The 19,563-nt window shown below is 42.1% G+C and overlaps 1 protein-coding gene across 3 annotated transcripts in view; it reads left to right on the top strand.

The window, feature by feature from the left end:
* LOC126336746 (uncharacterized) overlaps nucleotides 1–19,563 on the top strand; it is a 116,148-nt gene that overhangs the window by 28,744 nt on the left and 67,841 nt on the right. Inside the window, exons 1-2 of one of the 3 annotated variants that reach the window (XM_050000745.1) lie at nucleotides 5,878–6,294; nucleotides 6,385–6,519. The exons of 1 other annotated variant lie outside the window; for it this stretch is intronic. In XM_050000745.1, coding sequence (XP_049856702.1) covers nucleotides 6,425–6,519 — 95 coding nt within the window. In that variant the 5' untranslated portion in view covers nucleotides 5,878–6,294; nucleotides 6,385–6,424. Of the gene's footprint in view, nucleotides 1–5,877; nucleotides 6,520–19,563 lie in introns of those variants that run through there. One more of the 3 variants, XM_050000744.1, reaches the window with a different exon arrangement.

Genomic DNA, 19,563 nt, shown 5'->3' on the forward strand with positions numbered 1-19,563 from the left:
GCTGGAAAGGGAGGGCGACCGCGTACGGCAACCACAGAGGGCAACGCGCAGCTAGTGCAGCAGGTGATCCAACAGCGGCCTCGGGTTTCCGTTCGCCGTGTTGCAGCTGCGGTCCAAATGACGCCAACGTCCATGTATCGTCTCATGCGCCAGAGTTTACACCTGTATCCATACAAAATTCAAACGCGGCAACCCCTCAGCGCCGCTACCATTGCTGCACGAGAGACATTCGCTAACGATATAGTGCACAGGATTGATGACGGCGATATGCATGTGGGCAGCATTTGGTTTACTGACGAAGCTTAGTTTTACCTGGACGGCTTCATCAATAAACAGAACTGGCGCATATGGGGAACCGAAAAGCCCCATGTTGCAGTCCCATCGTCCCTGCATACTCAAAAAGTACTGGTCTGGGCCGCCATTTCTTCCAAAGGAATCATTGGCCCATTTTTCAGATCCGAAACGATTACTACATCACGCTATCTGGACATTGTTCGTGAATTTGTGGCGGTACAAACTGCCTTAGACGACACTGCGAACACCTCGTGGTTTATGCAAGATGGTGCCCGGCCACATCGCACGGCCGACGTCTTTAATTTCCTGAATGAATATTTCGATGATCGTGTGATTGCTTTGGGCTATCCGAAACATACAGGAGCCACCCTATTCGCCAGACATGAACCCCTGTGACTTCTTTCTGTGGGGACACTTGAAAGACCAGGTGTACCGCCAGAATCCAGAAACAATTGAACAGCTGAAGCAGTACATCTCATCTGCAAGTGAAGCCATTCCGCCAGACACGTTGTCAAAGGTTTCGGGTAATTTCATTCAGAGACTACGCCATATTATTGCTACGCATGGTGGATATGTGGAAAATATCGTACTATAGAGTTTCCCAGACCGCAGCGCCATCTGTTGTTGACAATTGTAACTACTGTAATTTCGAAAGTTTGTCTGCCTGAAAATGTACTGTTGTCCCAAGCATATTGCAACAAACGGTGTATTTCTGTCGCTGCTCGTTTAGTTTGTATTGCCGTTTCAAATATACCGAACATTTTTGAAACACCCTGTAGATGTAGATGTAGAATGCCGTTTCGATGTTTCTCGAGCAACGCATAGTTCTCATGGCGAGTGTATGGTATAGTGTCTGTGCGAACATAAAACTCTGAACCTTCCTGTATCCAGTGAGTTGAACAATGTTTTTCTGTCTTTCACACTTTGTCTGTAATAAAGAATTAAAATCTGTTCTCCTTTGCGAATCATTCCGTATTTCGATTCTCTTTCCTGAATGTTCCCGCCACGCCAAAGGGAATGGCAAGATATCCTGTGAACAGCATGGCAAGAAACAAAGTAAAAACTAACATCTGTGGTGCAGGCCCTGGGCGGGGTGTTGGTCTGACTGTGCGTAGAGTACGGCATTTCTTCACCGCGGCACTAGTAGGGGGAGGGTAGCGGGCACATCCCTGGTACTCATTTGATAGCAGGCTGAATGGATCTGAGGCCGTCGTCAGGGGACTGGACTGAGCGAAAATTCCTACCCCGAATTGGATCCGGGACCTCCAAAGTCGGAGCCTAGCGTTCTACTCACTAGACCTCCACGACCAGCAACAAATCAAAGCAAAGAACACTATACGGTTTAGTGGAACTGCAATCATTGTTTGAAATGCGTGAGAATTTTGTAATGAATTAAAACTTATACCTTCAGTTTTCAGGAGGAGACAAGTGCCTCCTCTTGTTTTCTCTATTGGTGGGTGTAATGTATACGAAGAAAAAAAAAAAAATTAGCACGACATAGGAACGCATAGAGAACGAAATCAAATCACTGGAAAACTGACGGCTGTATGAAGTTGTGTAGCATTGTTGGCTCGAACAAATCGAAGGGTTGGTTCAGGAGCATAACTGGTAAGGTTTCCGTCATTCGCACTTTGTTCCAGCTTTTCTTCGAGAAATCTGAGAGATATATGTTAGGTGTCTGTTGGAAGCAAGGAAGCCCGCGAGGATCCAAAAGGGAAGGGGGTCCCGATGGAGAAGGGGGCTGGGCCGGCATGAATCGCCCCCCCCCCCCCCCCACCCCCTAGAAAATAAAACCACTTTTCCGACGATTGATGTAAATAAATTATGATGCAACAACCTTTTTTATCACCAACTGCGACTTAATCGCGTATACAAACAGTGATCCAATACTGTAAAATGCTTTTTTATTCCAGTCTCTGATCACAAATGAATTCTTTAGACGATGACCGGTTTCAGTCTGTAATGACCATCTTGAGATCTTTTTTACACTATGTCCTAAAGTGATGCGGCAATAATGTCATCGTCAAAACATATAATCAGCATAGCGTCGTCACATAGATTTAAAATATGTTGTAGAATCTATGTGACGATGCTATGCTGATTATATTTATATGTTTTGACGATGCCATTAGGGCCGTATCACTTTAGGACATGGTGTAAAAAAGATTTGAAGATGGTCATTACAGACTGAAACCGGTCATCGTCTTAAGAATTCATTTGTGATCAGAGACTGGAATAAAAAAAAACCTTTTTTTTATATTCTGTTGTTATTATTACTATAATTATTATCGTCCTAGTCGACTCTGATAACTTAGTGTGGTGGCGACGGAAAATTACGACGGTTGTTCAATAAGCACTGCAACACATTTTTCTGGAAGAGTTGGGTTGTTTTGGGGAAGGAGACCAGACAGCGAGGTCATCGTCTCATCGGATTAGGGAAGGACGGGGAAGGAAGTCGGCCGGGCCCTTTGAAAGGAACCATCCCGGCATTTGCCTGGAGCGATTTAAGGAAATCACAAAAAAACCTAAATCAGGATAGCCGGACGCGGGATTGAACCGTCGTCCTCCCGAATGCGAGTCCAGTGTGTAACCACTGCACCACCTCGCTCGGTTTTCTGGAAGAAAAACATATTATACTCCATTACTTTGGTTACAAAACCCCATTTTTCAACATAATCTCCGTTCAGTGCGGCGGCCTCCGCTTCATTACTGGGAGAGCCTGCATGCTCGCAGGGTACCTCTGGTCGACATCAAAGCTAACGTCCTGCTGCATCATCCACGTACTGCTTCCCGTGCAGTGCATCCTTTATTCAGCCAAACAGATGGATGAAGGGTGGATGAGAATTAACGGTCCAATGAAGTTTTATGAGCTCCTCTAGGGTGCGCAGATTTGTGTGAGACCTTGAGTTTTCATTGAGAGGCAGAAGTTCGATCGCATTTTTGTGGCGACGAACAAGCGGACTGAGAATGGCCGCACGTCCCAACACTGCAGGAGTCACAACTGTGTGCCACCTGCCGGCCCGCGGGAGATCGGACAGGTTTGCGCGACCTTGTTGCCATGGTGACAAGACACCTCACCCAACGACTCGCCGTGCTTTTCTTCACTGTCAGGTCTCCGTAGACATTCTGCAACCGCCTATCAATACCTGCGATGCTCTGGTTTTCGGCCAAAGAAACTCACTGACAACTGTCTGCTCGGAACACAGCTCCATTACAGACGCTATTTTGAAGCCGTATAGCGCCGCCACGTATCGAAACTTCATGAAACTATAGGGGCTGAAGCGGGAATATTCCACTATGTTCCACAACAAATTCTGTATTTTTCAACCGAAATTGGCCGAGAAAATAAATCTTTTGCATTATTTGTTCAGCGCTCCTCGTATTTGAGGCCGAAGGGGTGAGAGCGTAATTAAGAGAGAGAAAAGATAAGCGTTTAACGGCCTATCGACGGCGAGTCATTAGACACGGACTTCAAGCTCGAAGGAGGGAAGAAAGTCAGCAGAGCCCTGTCAAAGTATTCCCAGCATTCTCCTTAAGCAATTTAGACCACCGTGCTTTGGTTGTTGGTTGCGAATGGCTGCGATGAATGCCTGTGGAGTTTAACGTTATGTTTGTGTTTCTTATGGCCAGGGGAGAGAGCGGAGATCGGACTAGCTGTTGGCACATTATCTTTCAAACGTCGAATAGCACCAAAGGGGCAGCCTAGACAATGTCCGCATCCGACGGTAATTATCATCATCAACAGCCCTCACTGCACGACACACTGTTAAAAGCTGTAGAATATAACTCGGCGCTTAGTGTCATGTCCGCAGCGTGTGTTCTGGCGGCCGGCACGGTAGCTCAGCGTGTTAAGTCAGAGGGGTTAGCTGCCCTCTGTAATAATAATAATAAAAAAAAAACGGAGCTAATGGAGCAACGACGAACTGAAACGGGTGTGTCCCGACGTCCGCACCGAGCAGATACAACGAACGAAATCGAACAAAATGAGAATATAAGCATGTTCGTTCAGAGAGCTGGTTGGCCTCTGTAATAAAGAAACTGAGTGGAAGGATCAACAAACAAACTTGAACGGATTTAATGTGACGTCCGCAACGACCAAACACGACGATCAACAACGAAGGCAAATGAGATTAAAAAAAAAAAAAAAAGTGGCTAGCGTTGCTGCCTCTGGATCACGGGGTCCCGGGTTCGGGATTTTCTCTGCCCGAGGACTGGGTGTTTGTGTTGTCCTCATTATTTCGTCATCATTCGTGACAGTGGTTAGAATGCACTGTGAAAAACTTGAACTGCGTAAAAATTGGGACTTCATACGGGAGCTGATGACTGCGTAGTTAAGCGCCTCACAAACCAATCATCATCGTCATCAGCGCCATGTCTGGTGATCAAGAACTGTACGCTTTCACTTTTCTTCACTTCGCCGGTGAAATACTGTACTGGCGGTTACACTTTTTTTTTACGTTACGAAAATGATATGGGAGATATGATACTACGAGATGAATTTAACAGATCGCTGAAGAGACCTAAATCGAAACAAGGCCCGTCGGCTAGACACGCTTATGCAATCTATCGTTCAAACCAACCACTGGTTTGGTATCTTCTGTACTTTTAGTTGTACGAATGTTTTTTCATAGAGTAAGCTGTGACATTATGACGTAATTAACTGAGACTATCTAACGTGCATGTAATTCAAACGTCTGTCGTGTTTCTACCGAACGAAAAGGGATATTTTGATGTCCTGTGGGTGTTGAGTAAATTACAATCGAAACTAAGGCTCAAACTCGACTAGCATACGTAAGAAAAGCTGTGGATGAACAACCATCACTTCAAGTGGCGCAAGTAAAATCACGGGAACAATTTACAGAATTTCCAGGCCTTGATTCGAACATTCCTTCTCTAGAATACGTTGAATAAGATTAATAAACCTGTCGATAACGACGTTACAGACGAATTAGTTGCGTTTGTTAAGGACTATAAACACAGAATTTGCCGTAATTTATTTAGGGAAATTACAAGATGGTTCAAATGGCTCTAAACACTATGGGACTTAACATCTGAGGTCATCAGTCCCCTAGACTTAGAACTACTTAAACCTAACTAACCTAAGGACAACACACACATCCATGCACGAGGCAGGATTCGAACCTGCTACCGTAGCAGCAGCGCGGTTCCGGACTGAAGCGCCTAGAACCGCTCTGCCACAGCGGCCGGCCGTGACCTACATTTAGTCAGGTGGGAACTTGAAATCAGCTTTTTTCAAATGCACTACTGCATTAAACACTAATCCATTTCGCTCCAGCTGGTCATATTGCTGTCAGAAGCATATTTTGTTTAGCAAAATAGGTACTATGTTTCCTTGCGCGTGTCAAACAAAACACTGAATCTCTAGTTTCTGAATAAGTTATTCCTCGCTTTCTATAGAAAGTGAAGCCGCAAGGGAAAGAGGTTTGTTTCGTTGCACATGGGACAAATTTTAATGCCACCCGTAGTTTGCGTTCTCGTGATAATGTATTAGCTGGGAGGCGTGGAACAGCGACGTCAGCTATTTTGTGCTTCGCTTCTATTGGTTGCCGCGGATACCAGCAGCGGCGCATGCGCAAACAGTGTAAACTCACGTGTTGACTGCTTGGGGAACATTAGACGCGGGCGTTCAGCCACGCAAGGAGACAACATACAGTATAATTTGTTGCAGACAAAGGGTTACATGAACAGCAAGCTTCCCTGGACTCAAGAGCGACCGGGCGTAGTTTCACGCCAGAATTTTTATTGAAAATGTGTCGATGTAGTGATAGTTTCTGAACGACTGATTTTGTGAACGTGTGTAGCGTACTTTTTAATAAAACGTGTAATGTTCAGTGCAAACGACCTTCAGGAAGGTAGCTGTTGACTATTACTGTATGTTTCTTAAACAAATTTTGCATGTTTGCGTGCTGCATGCATTTGTTCGCTTGCAAGGATTACCTCAAAATTAGTTCAGATTGAAGTTAGGCCAGAAGATATCGTGTACGTACCTACCTACCTACCTGCCTGCTTGCTAACAATGTAAAGGTAGTAAAAAAGTGTAGCAATTAATCTAGACTTTGCTCTCCGCAGTTTAGTAGGATTTGACTATCGTGTCCTTGACTTGGCAATCATGTTTTTGGCGGGTACACCTCTGTACTGGTACTTCGACTCTCCTGACATAATATATAGGAGGGAAGGAGCTTACAACAGTCGTCGGCGTATGAGGTAAGTGATTGTAGAAGCTAGCTGTGCCTTAGTTAACACCTGATTAACAGCTTTAGTGTTTACGTATACATTGCTTAAACAATTGTGTAGTGCGTGACTATAATCTCGGTAAATAATTTCTTGAAGTCGGAACAAGTTTAAGGAAATGGTACTCTTTCGGCTGGACGGTCTCGCAATCATTTTTAAAATGTATAGAATCGTTCATTCTTTCACTCTTTGTCCCTAACTATCAAACTGATATCTATGGTGTGCGCGGAGTTGTTACTTGAATAACAGTGTAAACTGTTAGGTTATTCCACGTAGCCATTGAGAAACGAAACAAAATTACACGACCACGCTTCATAGCTAGACACAATTCTTATAGCCGCCTCGAAAATCACCCGCGCGACGTATGTTACCCTGTATCTAGAAATACGCAATTGTAGCGAGACTGTCACTTCGAAATAACTTCTTGCGTGTTGCGCTCACTACAGTGTGAATAAGCGAACTACTAATTTTAATATAGAATGAAGATATGCGGCTACCCCTACGATGGTTGTAGATAGTGACAGTTTTCTTTACTATTTGTGGGTCTACTTTACGCGCTATGGACTATATCCGGGGCACTAAAAATATTTCGCTGGCGTACTACCATGAAATGTATTCGCAAATTGCAAAGAAGATTATACATCAGCTGTGTTGTTTACTGGAAACACATGTAAATTTCTGCTGGACGAGGACTCGAACCCGGATTTCCCAATTATCGCGATCTGTCATCTTTCATATTAAAACATCGACAGTAGTGCTGAATTAATTTGTCTTGGGTAACCCCTAAGTCAACTCTAATTTAATCTTCCCCCAACAGTAGATGTGTACATTGACAAGTGACGTTAGCATATGATTTTTAGAGATTTGGGGCACAGACGTCCTGTAGCGGACTTCTGTGTGTAAGTTAAGGGGATTGTTTAGTTGTGGTTTGGCGGTATGGGATGCTGTAATGGTCAGTACTGAAGAGTTCAGTCGTATGTTCTAACGATAATTCTCTGTAATCATAGAGCTAATTTTTAACTCAGGTGATTAATTTAAAACCGGTAAGCAGTTTTATTGCTCTTTCAGGGTATACTTTAAAAGTAACTAATGGTAGCAATGTTATATCGTAATTTGATTTTTAAATGCAGCAAAATTAGTACTTATGCACAATTCTGGGAGTATTCATGTAGTTTATTCATTTTCCCTTTCCATAAACATCTAGTTGAACTAATTGCTTCTACTTCATCAGTGTTTTCTGGGTGGCTGGAAACATCACTAAGTAATACGTACATTTGCATTTGTTTTGAATATTGACACAACACACGGGAGTGGTGGGTATGTCAGTCATTTTTTCTTGACTAAGCGAAGGTGGTAGTATCACTGGAGACTCGATCATGGTCGGTCAAATCGCTATTCGGTTGTTGGGGCCTTTAGCTGCATCAAGTTTTTATTAAACGACCTTCGATTTCCATAACTGAATCATTACATGGTATTGTTGTTAGTACGGAAGTAAACAACTGTTATTCACTGTCAGTCCACTGAACCAATGAATGAGTTGCTGACATCTTCACCATAGTGTCTTATAAGACGACCAAACCTACACCCCCTCCCACCACCCCCAACACGTACCACCCCACCTCCCATCATCCATAACTACTACCTCCCCACCTACCACCATCCCTAACTACTCCAACCGTTTCCCCCATTCCCAACACTTCCCATAACTACCGCCCCCCCCCCCTTTCCCGTACCGTCCATGACTGCCACTTCCCTCCCTATCATCACAAAAACAACCACCACTCCCTCCTCCACCTACATCACCCTCCCAACCACCATCTGCCACCACCTCATCGTCCAACAAACTGTCATCTGGCTTGACTTTCGTCCGCAGACGAAAGATATACGCATAGTCGAGAGGACTGTTACAGGAGGAAGTTTACTTAGCTAAGGCCCTCTGATCACCACAGCTTACAGCCTCTCATTAAAGTATCCCGTTTTCACGAATGTAGTTTGACAATGATTTGGCACTTCTCATCCATTAAGTCGTCAGATCCCAGCTGCTCAAGTAACTGAAGCGTGAGTAAAATCCTACCTTTGATGAAGGAATTCCGTTGCCTTCAGCTTTCTCGTGTTTTGCTTGCCTTGTTAGTTCTAAAACATCCATGGCAAGTCCTGATGTGTCCTTGTAATACCAAGCTCCATCTATAGAATAAAACATTCAGCGACTGTACTTGTAATGAAGTAAACGCTGCCTGCGATAGAAACAGCGCAGCTCTGGGATTGAATGCCGTCGATCAAACGGTGTGTCGGCTGCCAGTAAGTTGGTCGGTCGGCCAATAAATCGGTGTGTTGTAGGGCTCTTCACGCTATGCTTCTATGGAAAAATGGCTTCCGTTTTGTACCAGATTCTCGTATGTTACCTCAATATGCACACACTCCCAGTTTCACAAAATCACAGCGCTCTTTTTGTAGACGTATTACACTGATTTATTTAGTGAATCTTTGAGTCATGTCTGGAAATTTAACAATGTACATTACCATGCATGTCGTACGTGTGTTCTGGGTGCGGTCCTCGATAGGGCACACTAGTCATCTTAAAGGCGACGCTAAATGAAGTCTGTAAGACATTTAAGAGATTTTTAAGACTACATGTTTTGTTTTTGCTGAGCAGAGAAATTAAGCTGTAAACTTTGAAAGGTTGCCATTTACCTAATACGGCACTCTTTGGCATATCCGTGATCACTGTTGTGAACAAGAACTGAACGTTCCATCTTAAGATTTATTTGTCTGGAACCTACTCAGTCTTTGCAACTCCCCTGGAATATCTTTGCTCTGACCTCCGTCTTCCTCCATTGAATCCTCCCGTCTGGTTACCCTCGGTTAACCCCTCCCCCCACCCATCCCTGCGCTATTCCCCTCTTTATGCCTCATAGAAAGATCTAGCTATACCCTAGCATTGGGCCGAAGAAAATGATAGACCCATAGTATTTCGAAGTTTTCTGTTTTTTCTTGGTTAATTACCTGCTTTGTCATGTGTTCATGGCTCAGTTGTAGACTTACATCGTGTATACATTCACAAATTAAGGAGGACCATGAAAAACTCTCTACTGTACGGATGTAGTGTTTTTAAAGAATTACCGGCTACTAACCAAATCCTCTATTATATTTGCACTCGCGAAAATGCAGCCTGCTATTCACAAGCCAATGTTATCTTTGGAACCCTTTAGTGTGACCTTACAGTATTATCTTTAAATACTCCACGGTAAATGAATGTATTCCTGTGGATCTCTTGTCGTGTAGGATGCCGGGAAATGTTCTTGAAGGCTTGTTAGCAAAGGAAACCGCAGAGATACAATCTGGAGATGATGCCGGGATCAGACATGTTAACATTGCCTTCAGCTTTTGCAACATTGGACCAAGGGATGGCTCCCTGTGGCCATTATGAACAAACTACATGCCATAAAAGCGTCAACGATCGCATGGCGAGCTTTCCTTCACCTTCTCGGAGGGAATCTTTCTTTTGCCGACTACATATCGAGCATACGTGGTTGAAGCATTCACGTCCTCACCAAAGGATTCACCCCCACTGTCATTGTGACGTCTCTGTATCATTGACCCCTATCCTGTTAGTGCGTCAACTTCGCTGCCTAGCGGCAAACGCTAAAGGATGACAACTTTCTAACGTTAGCCGACGATGTCCAAGCGGAGGATCTGGTTTTAAGTTTTTTCCCAAAGTGGTTAGTGTATATTCATTAAAAGCTTGTCACACTGGTCTGTCTTTTTATTTTGAAAACTACGATGGTAGATGATGTGTAAGCTCACATCGGTAACTATTCGGTTGTATGTAATCACCGCAGTAAGATGGGTCGCCGTGGAGAATGGACGTAATGGCAGAAAGGAGCAATAGTTGGATGTGCCGATGACCACAGCGTGAATGAAGTTGCCAGATTTGTTGATGTGTCAACGGGGGCTGCCCAGTCTCTACAAGAAAGTCAACCACTCCCAGTGCGTAAGAAGAGCTGTCTTAAAAAAGATTCTAGCCGGCAGGAACAAAAGCAGTTTCACGCCTTGTCAACGGCAATAGTTGTAAAACCGAAAGGAATTGCTGCTGTTTGTTGATCAGTTTCCAAGCGATCATTGCGAAGAAAACTGCATGCCCAGAGCATTAGTAGTAATGTACGTCGCAAAAGTCAATTGCTCACGAAGACACAGAAAGAGGCACGTCTTCAATTGGCCAAGAAACCGAACTATAGTATCTTACATAAGGCTTGCAACATTGTCAAACGGCTCGCGACTTTGCCTATTTTTAAAATGTGTTGCAGGACTTGTAGTGCGCTGACGGCTCAACGTGGCGTTCCATCCAGTGTGTGGAAGGTGTCGTTCAGATCGGAGGTGACAGAGTTCGGAGGTGCTTTTCGTACCATGGCTCGGGTCCACTCATTCGGGTTTCCCCTGTCAATGAGTCAGGATGTTTATTTCAACATTCTCGGTGACAGTATTGCTCTTTCCACAAAGTTTTCGTGACGAGTTTGCTGTGGACATTCACGTCCTATACGCAGTCATCTGTTCCTCGGTTGACGAAGTCTGGCATCTAATATCACTTCGATTGGCACTCTAAATCACAACAGAAGGTGACGTGTAGCATTCAATATCCCTGTAATTTTGACAGCTTTAAGCGATCTAGTCATTGAGCGGCTTCAGCTGGATATAACACACCTGAAGAAACTTGAGCTATCTTCCTACCGGAATAGGGGTCATCACAAAGGATAGAGGCGGCGTTCCACGTAATTAGTGAGATTCTCCTGTAGTTGACTCCAATTTCATACAGCATACTTTTCGATTTTGAATCATTTTACCCCCTCTCACTATTCGTGTGCTTATGTAAAGGACCATATTGCAAATGATGCACATGAAATTTAAAATCTGGTAATACACCCTGAAGAGCTTCTCATATTTTATCCACAACAGCTAAGTTATATAATGTCTTCAAAGTAAGCAAAAGTTATGGCTTTTAGGGGCCAGAAGCAATTCCCAACAAAATCAGAAAATAGAAAAAGTTTATATTAGTAAGTATCTCAGTCAGGAAAGAAGTGGACATACAACAGAAAATAGATTTAATTGCATTGAAGAAGCAATTTATTGAAAGCACAGAGCTAAAGAAAGAAAGGAAACTATACTTTCATTCTATAAGACAAGGAATAAAAGTATTGGCGATAGGATTCGTAACAAGGGAACCTCCCCATCGCATCCCCTCAGATTTTGTTATAAGTTAACAGTGGATAGGCCTTGAAAAGCTGAACACAGATCAGTCGGTGAAAACAGGAAGTAGTTGTGTGGAACTACGAAAAAAATTAGTAAAATATACAAACTGAGTAGTTCATGCGCAAGATAGGCAACATAAAGTAGTATGTGAGCTCAGGAGCGCCGTGGCCCCGTGGTTAGCGTGAATAGCTGCGGAACGAGAGATCCTTGGTTTAAGTCTTCCCTCGGCTGAAAATATTACTTTATTTTTGCCATGTTATGATTTGTCCGTTCGTTCACTGACGTCTCTGTTCACTGTAATACGTTTAGTGTCTGTGTTTTGTGACCGCACCGCAAAAGCGTGCGATTAGTAGACGAAAGGACGTGCCTCTCCAATGGAAACCGAAAACATTTGATCGCAAGGTCATAGGTCAACCAATTCCTCCACAGGAAAACACATCTGATATATTCGATACGACACTGGTGACGGCATGTGCGTCACATGACACGAATATGTTGTCCCACCTAACTTGTACACTTAGCGAATGGGTAAAGATTCTTCTACCTTGTCCGATTTAGGTTTTCTTGTGGATGTGATAATCACTCCCAAAAAGTGATGAAAACATGAGTTTGTCGCATAAACTGAAAATAAAAAATTAAACTTTTCACTCGAGGGAAGACTTGAACCTAGGACCTCACGTTTAGTGCTCTCGCTAACCACGGGACCACGGCGCTCCTTGACTCCCATTGTCCTTGATGTTGCCTATGTTCGCATGGACTACTGTTTGTAAATTTTTACTAATTTTTTTTCATAGTTCCACACAACTTCCTGTTTTCTCGATTGATCTGTGTTCAGGTTTTCAAGGCCTATCCACTGTCCCAACTTATAACTAAATCTGAGGGGGGCGCGATGGGGAGGTTCCCTTGTAAGATGAGTACCTGGGTACACACTGAGGAGAATCAATATTGACATCAGAACAACTGACGCTGAAAAGTTTAAATGGGCAGCTTAAGGAATGGAGGAATAACTGATAGAACTTAACAAGAAGGTAAGGCGGCAGAATACCAGAATTAATAATGGGTTATTACCCAGTGGACAGAAGATCTTTAATAAGACAGGGGAAAAGGTAGAAAGATCAATAATTTCAGCTGAGAGGGCATAACACAAATATCTAATACATGCAGAAGGAAGACATGCCGTATCAAAAATTGTTTTAAGTAACTGGGTTTATTACATATAAAACCCTGGTCTGATGTAAGAAAGGTCCTGAAGCCATTAATCTGAGCAGGATAAATAAATAAAGACAAATATATAGTTGTACTATCATATGTAACGTTGAGTTGAATCAGTGAGCGAGCCAAGGTAGCACACTGACTCCTAAGACTTTCTGATCCGCTGAGTGCGAGCATTGGCTGAAGACTGCAGCTCATATGACTTAGTGATCTCATAGTGCGATCCTACGTCAAGGGATAAGAATTAACAAATCACTCGGAATTGTGTAAACGTTTATTGGGCTTACGGATTTTTCGATTTTCATCTCAAATAAAGAGCGGAAATACAACATGTAAACGATAACTGTTTGCAGTGTACGACGATATTGTAGATAAACTCGAGAAGAAAAATTTGATGTAGGACTCTTGTCTGTAAAATCGAGAATCTACCTCAAATTGACTTACAAAAAGTACCTAAGCCACAGCACATACATGTCACATGACGTTTCCGATATTTTCCTGCTTTCTTTGGGAAAGCTATTAGTCCTACATAAAATAGGACTTTTTTTATAGGAAATCTAATACGTAATTTTATTGTGGGATATGTTTTCACTAGGGGTCACGGTTTTAGTTATTCAAGAAAATCGTGAGATTTTGGGGGGGGGGGGGGGGGTTGTTTTTAAGCTCACTTTAAGGTTTTTGTCGAGTAACCCGAAAAACTGGCCTCGAGTATAAACCTATCCTAGTATAAAAGTAAACTGCATTAAATTTACTACAAAAGGCGCCAGTCCTTTGTTCCCTAGGGCCAATAGTTCATTCCAAAAAGGGAGAGAGAGAATATTGAAAACCTTGTGCAATGTGTAGGCACTATAGTTTAGTTTTTATGGGTCAGTTTGATACAGTTTCCCAAATTGACATAAGTGTACTATGTCAAACTATTCGTCACATCCTCCTCTACACCACTTTGCTACATAGTAAACAATTATCGTTTGCACCCTGTATAAGGCGGCAAAGTGTTTTTGCGTCAATGCAGCGTTCTGAAGAACTGATCCTTCATTTTTTTCTCATGGCTGAGAAAAGCTGCACACATCGGTAGTATATGCAGACTAATAAGTGAACATGCACATTCTTGTGCATCTTGGGAAATGTACGTAGCGTGTGGCTTGGGGGCGCTATTGCAGCAGACTGTCGCAAAATCTTCGTTCTACTCACTTTCACCCCAGATATTTCGGACCAGGCAAACTGCTGTTCCTTTTCTGAGTCACAGATCTCACTCCTTAGACGGATCTTGGTCTTTGAATGAATTCAGCAATTCAGGAAGGCACTGCCCGTCTCTGGAGTAGTCTCTCTTTGAACGGGTGCCTGGAGACTGTTAAAGTGTTGTGCAGAGAATATCGAAAACTGATGTTTGCATTCATGACTCAAGGGAAAACTTCATTATATAGTTTTGGCAACTAATCTCAATGTAGGTGGACATTAAAAATGTTTAGAAAAAATAGAATTTCACCTGCCTAAAATGTTTTTGCTCTACTGGGAGAATTTTTACGCTAGTTCCCTTCCTCTCCGTGCTACAGCGGGGTACGTTACACATATGTAAAGAACTTTATGGGTCAGTAAACTGTTCATAGTTTAGTCTACTCACTTGAAACAGAAATAAATCTAAACTAATTTTATACCTCAGATCGGATTTTACGTGCACAGAAATTTTGCTTGTGATTCAGCACCACAACGTGGGGTTTCTAGAACCCTTCTGATGACAACGGGCCTTCACAGAATATTTATCCGTGCTACTTTACTTTATAAACTATGTTTTCGTATCACAGCGGATTTTACTTACATATTTTACGTATACAATTCAGGTAATTTGAACATCTGTATCTCAGAAACGGATGCAGACATGAAGAAAACTTTAAAGCCTCTTCGAGATCTGTATCTTACGAATAGACCGTAAAGATTTCAGTCGTTAGCTGTGCATAGCCGCCCTGGAATCCGCGCCTCGGTTTGGTACGAAAAAATCGCAAGAAAACCTGTTCTTGGGGTTTATGAAGAACAGCCCATGAATTAATGGTGCGTTCATCAGCCCCTTGAGGCCCAACAGACCACATAAAATGCAAAAAGAACCAACCGATTTGCTCCATTCGCCTGAGGAAGTGTGCATACTTTCACACTACTGTAGGATAGTGACAGACGATCCTTCTGTTGGGTATATAAATGGCACCCAGCCCATTAGTTATCCAAAAGACTCTACTGTAGCTTTCTCTCATCAACAGAGCCCAGAAGAACCCAGTTAATACGCGCAGCGTTTTGGAACGTATTAGGTACCGCTTGCTATCTCATACATACCGATTAGTTGTCAGTAACCTTATTTCCAACAAGTCTTTTTTTGGATATGACACATATAATTCACACATTGGTGCGTTTCCATCCTGTCAGTAAACACTGATTTGGTCGATTGATTGTATACGCTGGAGCTCCAGAACATAGCTTTGATGCCATTGTTCTCAACGAACGAATAACGGTCGAGGAAGGTTTCATGATTTGATGACCAAATGCAGCGTGCTGTGCAGACTATCCAGCCATCATCACACTTCATCCGTGTGCCTAATTACACCGGTCGTCTAAGGAATGTGAGATTGTTTCGCGCTGTCAGCCTCACGACTTTCACAGGGTCGAGCATCTGTCCGAATATTTTGACACAGTTGTCGCTGTATGAACTATTTTGTGCAATCTGGTGCATGGCATGTCATTCCTAGTAGCTCAGTAGCTGCTCGATGAGACCGCTGCTCTGCAAACGAGGAATTCCAACCGGTACTCAAACTGCAGTCTATGGTTCATCGAATATTGAATACGTCGGAAAAACATTCAGAATCTAGCCACCGTCCGTGTTCATCTATTCCGTGACAAATAGCTGCCATAAATGAAGTAAAAGTGACACTATTTTTTGTCTTTGTTTAGATGTCGACAATGTGATAACGACCATTTCCATCGAAGAAATAAATACATACAAGAGCCGCAAACCAAGCCTACAGTACAATTAAAAAATTTGAAATCCGACAGAAAGTAAAAAGTCGGTGCTTCATTTTTTATTAAAACAAATTCATTGGATACAATTTAATTTTTCTCTTGCTGCGGAAAATGACCACACTAACAAATTTGATGAATACTGTGAAACAGATTTATTTTTATCTACATGATAAAAATAGCTGTTCGTACGCTGCGCCATTACACTTGATCGTAAAGCTGCGATCACAGAGGCACAGACATCGGAGCAATTCGGCCGACGACCGATTTTAGTCTAAGACAGCTGATTTTTACAAATCCGCCTGGTAACACGTATACAGTCAGTGTAACCACCTTTTGTCGGCCGGCATAACCGGCGTTGATTGGTGATACGTTATTAGTATTTTGTAGTGACAGCAAATAGATCCCGAAATCTTCGCCACAAAATATTTTTATCAAATAAGAGCAGTCTGCCTATTTCTGGAATTGTTAAAATAAATGCTTGTCGTTTCATCGGGAAAAACTCTTTTCGCGCAATATTTCATTGACGCTTATTTCTCACTAGATTTTGGAGAAAACCGATAGTTAAAAAGGCTGTAATACAGTACCATCTTACCTTCATAACTAATAGGGCAACCGGAGCATTGTACCAGGGACAAGGAATATAAACCTGGCGCCAGAAATTAAGAAACTGAAGAAAGAAGTAATAATTGGAACGAAAAAATGGGAAAACTGGTAAATTCTATTAGTCAAATGAAGTTTTTTCGTTCAAATTACTTGGTTTTGGAAATCCTTCAGAGGTAGGGATGGGAGAATAATTTACCTCCTTTACTCCGGTGAAAGATCAATCTGCGTTAGTAATCTTACCGTAGTCTAATGACATTATAAATCAAACGGGATTTAAGGTGATAAAATGAGTTGAAGATGTTTACGAAATTCAGACAGAAATGATCGAAAAAACACACGGCGCGAGAGAAAAATGTAACATATTATGAAACACGGACTTAGGCTACTTGCTTTGATAAGAGCTGTACTAAAAAATTTGCTTTCATAAGCAGACTAAGCTATCATAAGACCCGGGCTACAAGTAGAACCAGCAAATCGTGCAGAATAAGTGTCAGGGGACTTGGAGGATTAAAGGTCAGATCGCACCACAAATTGAATCTTAAAATTCTAAGCAAATTCGTCGTAAATTCAGAAGGTAAGTATTTTTTGTGTCGATAACGTGGTGATTAGAGATGGTGCACAAGCTCGAATTGGAAAATAATAGAAAAGGAAATTGGCCATGTCATTTTATAGGAACCATCCCGGCATTTGATTTAAACGACTGAGAAAAATCACAGAAAACCTAAATTTGTGTAACCAGATGGGAATATGAAACAAAGTGCTCCCGAATAAAAGTGCTGTGTATGACCTCTGAATGTTTTTTTGAAGAAAAAATAATTATTTAAGCAACAACATAACTATTAGGGACGTAGTAAAAAGTGAGGCAGAAAATATGCAATCGTAAAACGAGGAAATTTTTAATGTTAATTATGAACTGATGATAGTCCCAAAATTGTGGATACTGTATATAATAGACACGAAAGAATTAGACATTGGATGCGACCGGGTACTGGTTTGAATCAATAGGGAAGGTTGGTAATTTGTACCAGAACGGCAGTCTAATCTCTCTCGCTCTCTCTCTCCTGTTTAAAAATGGCAATTTAAAAAATTGCGAAAAGGCGAAAGTGTGATGTTTTGCATCGTTTTTCGCAGTCGGTTTTAAGAGAGGGCCTGTAAAAATTGACATTACATTGATGAGCATAAGAGAAATAATGCAAGAATAAGACGCGCTACCGCTCAGAGAACCAAGAAAGGATGGGGATCAGACCCTCAGACAATAATGCGGATACATTACCACGCTGCATAACAAGAACAGAATACGTAGGCTGCAGCATGTAACTAGCACAACCTGTGAACCACACAAGGCCCCAGTGCTGAAAAAATGTGAAACTGAATTGAAGATCCGGAATTTAAAGCTGTTCGATCAATATTTTTGCGATCAGTTATTTCAAGAGATGGTGGTGCGATACACGTGCACTTGTGAGCATCTGTAATTGTTCCTACTCAGTGATTATTTAACAGTGTAGAAAAAGCTGCCATCTTTTGAAATTACTTAAAATAATTTTAAACACTGAAGCTATGCTGCATCAAAAAATGAATGGAGAAACAAATGGAGCTATGCCCCCAGCTGAGTTTTCCAGTAGGTAATAAAATGCTTGTGCGTCGTATGCAAAATAAGCTGGACGTTGTCGTGCAGTGAAAACATCTCCTTGCACAACTTCCCATGATACTTAGTCTCGCCATCCTCTGGTAAACCCGTCAAGAGATTTTGGTAGTGTGCCCCCTTAGGAGTATAATCTGTTAGCACACACCATAGTATACCCAAAAAAGCGCCCACAATCAGCTTCCACAAGCCATGTTTACACTGTTTGCTCATTTGTCTTAGGGATCATTTTGATTCACCCAACACTCGTTTATGGTCATTACACAGCTACACAAGTCATCTCGATTGGCCTGATACAGCTGCGACATTTCTGCTGCGCCTTTTTCACTATCGCCTCGATTGTCATACGCCTGACTTAACAGCATTAGGGCCTTTATTCCCTGTTCTTCGCTGAGAGATGATCTGACGCTTTCTCTTGTTCATTGACATGTTTCACAACACTGCAAGCGTTTGCACTATTTACGGGGACATCCATTTGTTATATGAACTCACAATGGTGAGTGATTCATCTTGATATTTGCAAGGGCTATAATGGCCATGTTACTGTGTTCACCATGAATTTGTATCAGAACTTCTACGAATGGCATGTGAAGTGGTATACCGGCAGGTCAAAACGCACATGTGAGAAATAAGTTAATTGTTTGTGGAAGGAACCGCCAAGTCTTCCTCTTAGTGGTCACAATAATTAAGAGATTGAAAAGCTACGTAATCATGCGCTTTAAAATAAGATAGTACAATGTTGTCTTTCATCTGCAAAGTGTTCCACGGTTAATACTATTTTCGTGGAGCCTTTTTATCCATCTGTCTTTATCCTTTCGAATACAAATAAAGATTGGCATGTTTAAAATACTGTTTTCAATCACGCATTAAAGCAGTTTAATACCTTATTTATGAAACATGGTTTCATTAGTTTTAATCTGTTTAAAACAAAAAAGGCCAGTTGTGGATAGAATTCTCACTGATAGTTCCGCGAAAACTTAATTATGTACATAGACAGTTCAACCATTTCGGGACTAGAGTATCCCATTCATTTTTCCTGTTACTGTATCGACACTGATACTGGCAAGACGTCGGTCCACAGGATTCCAAGATTTTAGAGAATGTTTTAAGTTTAATAATATAAATGTGACATTGTCATTCACGATACAGGCGACCAATATCATAGTAATCAGTTCTTCATTCAGGCTGACTTCATAACAGTGGTAAGTCCAATATCAGGCAAGGAATGACTTCACTGATCATACGATGCGTTTCGAAATTTATTCATCTTCTTTTAGCCATGGGCGGTTACTAGTCTGCGAATGTTTCTCTCA

This window comes from Schistocerca gregaria, chromosome 2, assembly GCF_023897955.1.
Source record: "Schistocerca gregaria isolate iqSchGreg1 chromosome 2, iqSchGreg1.2, whole genome shotgun sequence".
In the NCBI taxonomy this organism is placed as follows: Eukaryota; Metazoa; Arthropoda; class Insecta; order Orthoptera; family Acrididae; genus Schistocerca; species Schistocerca gregaria.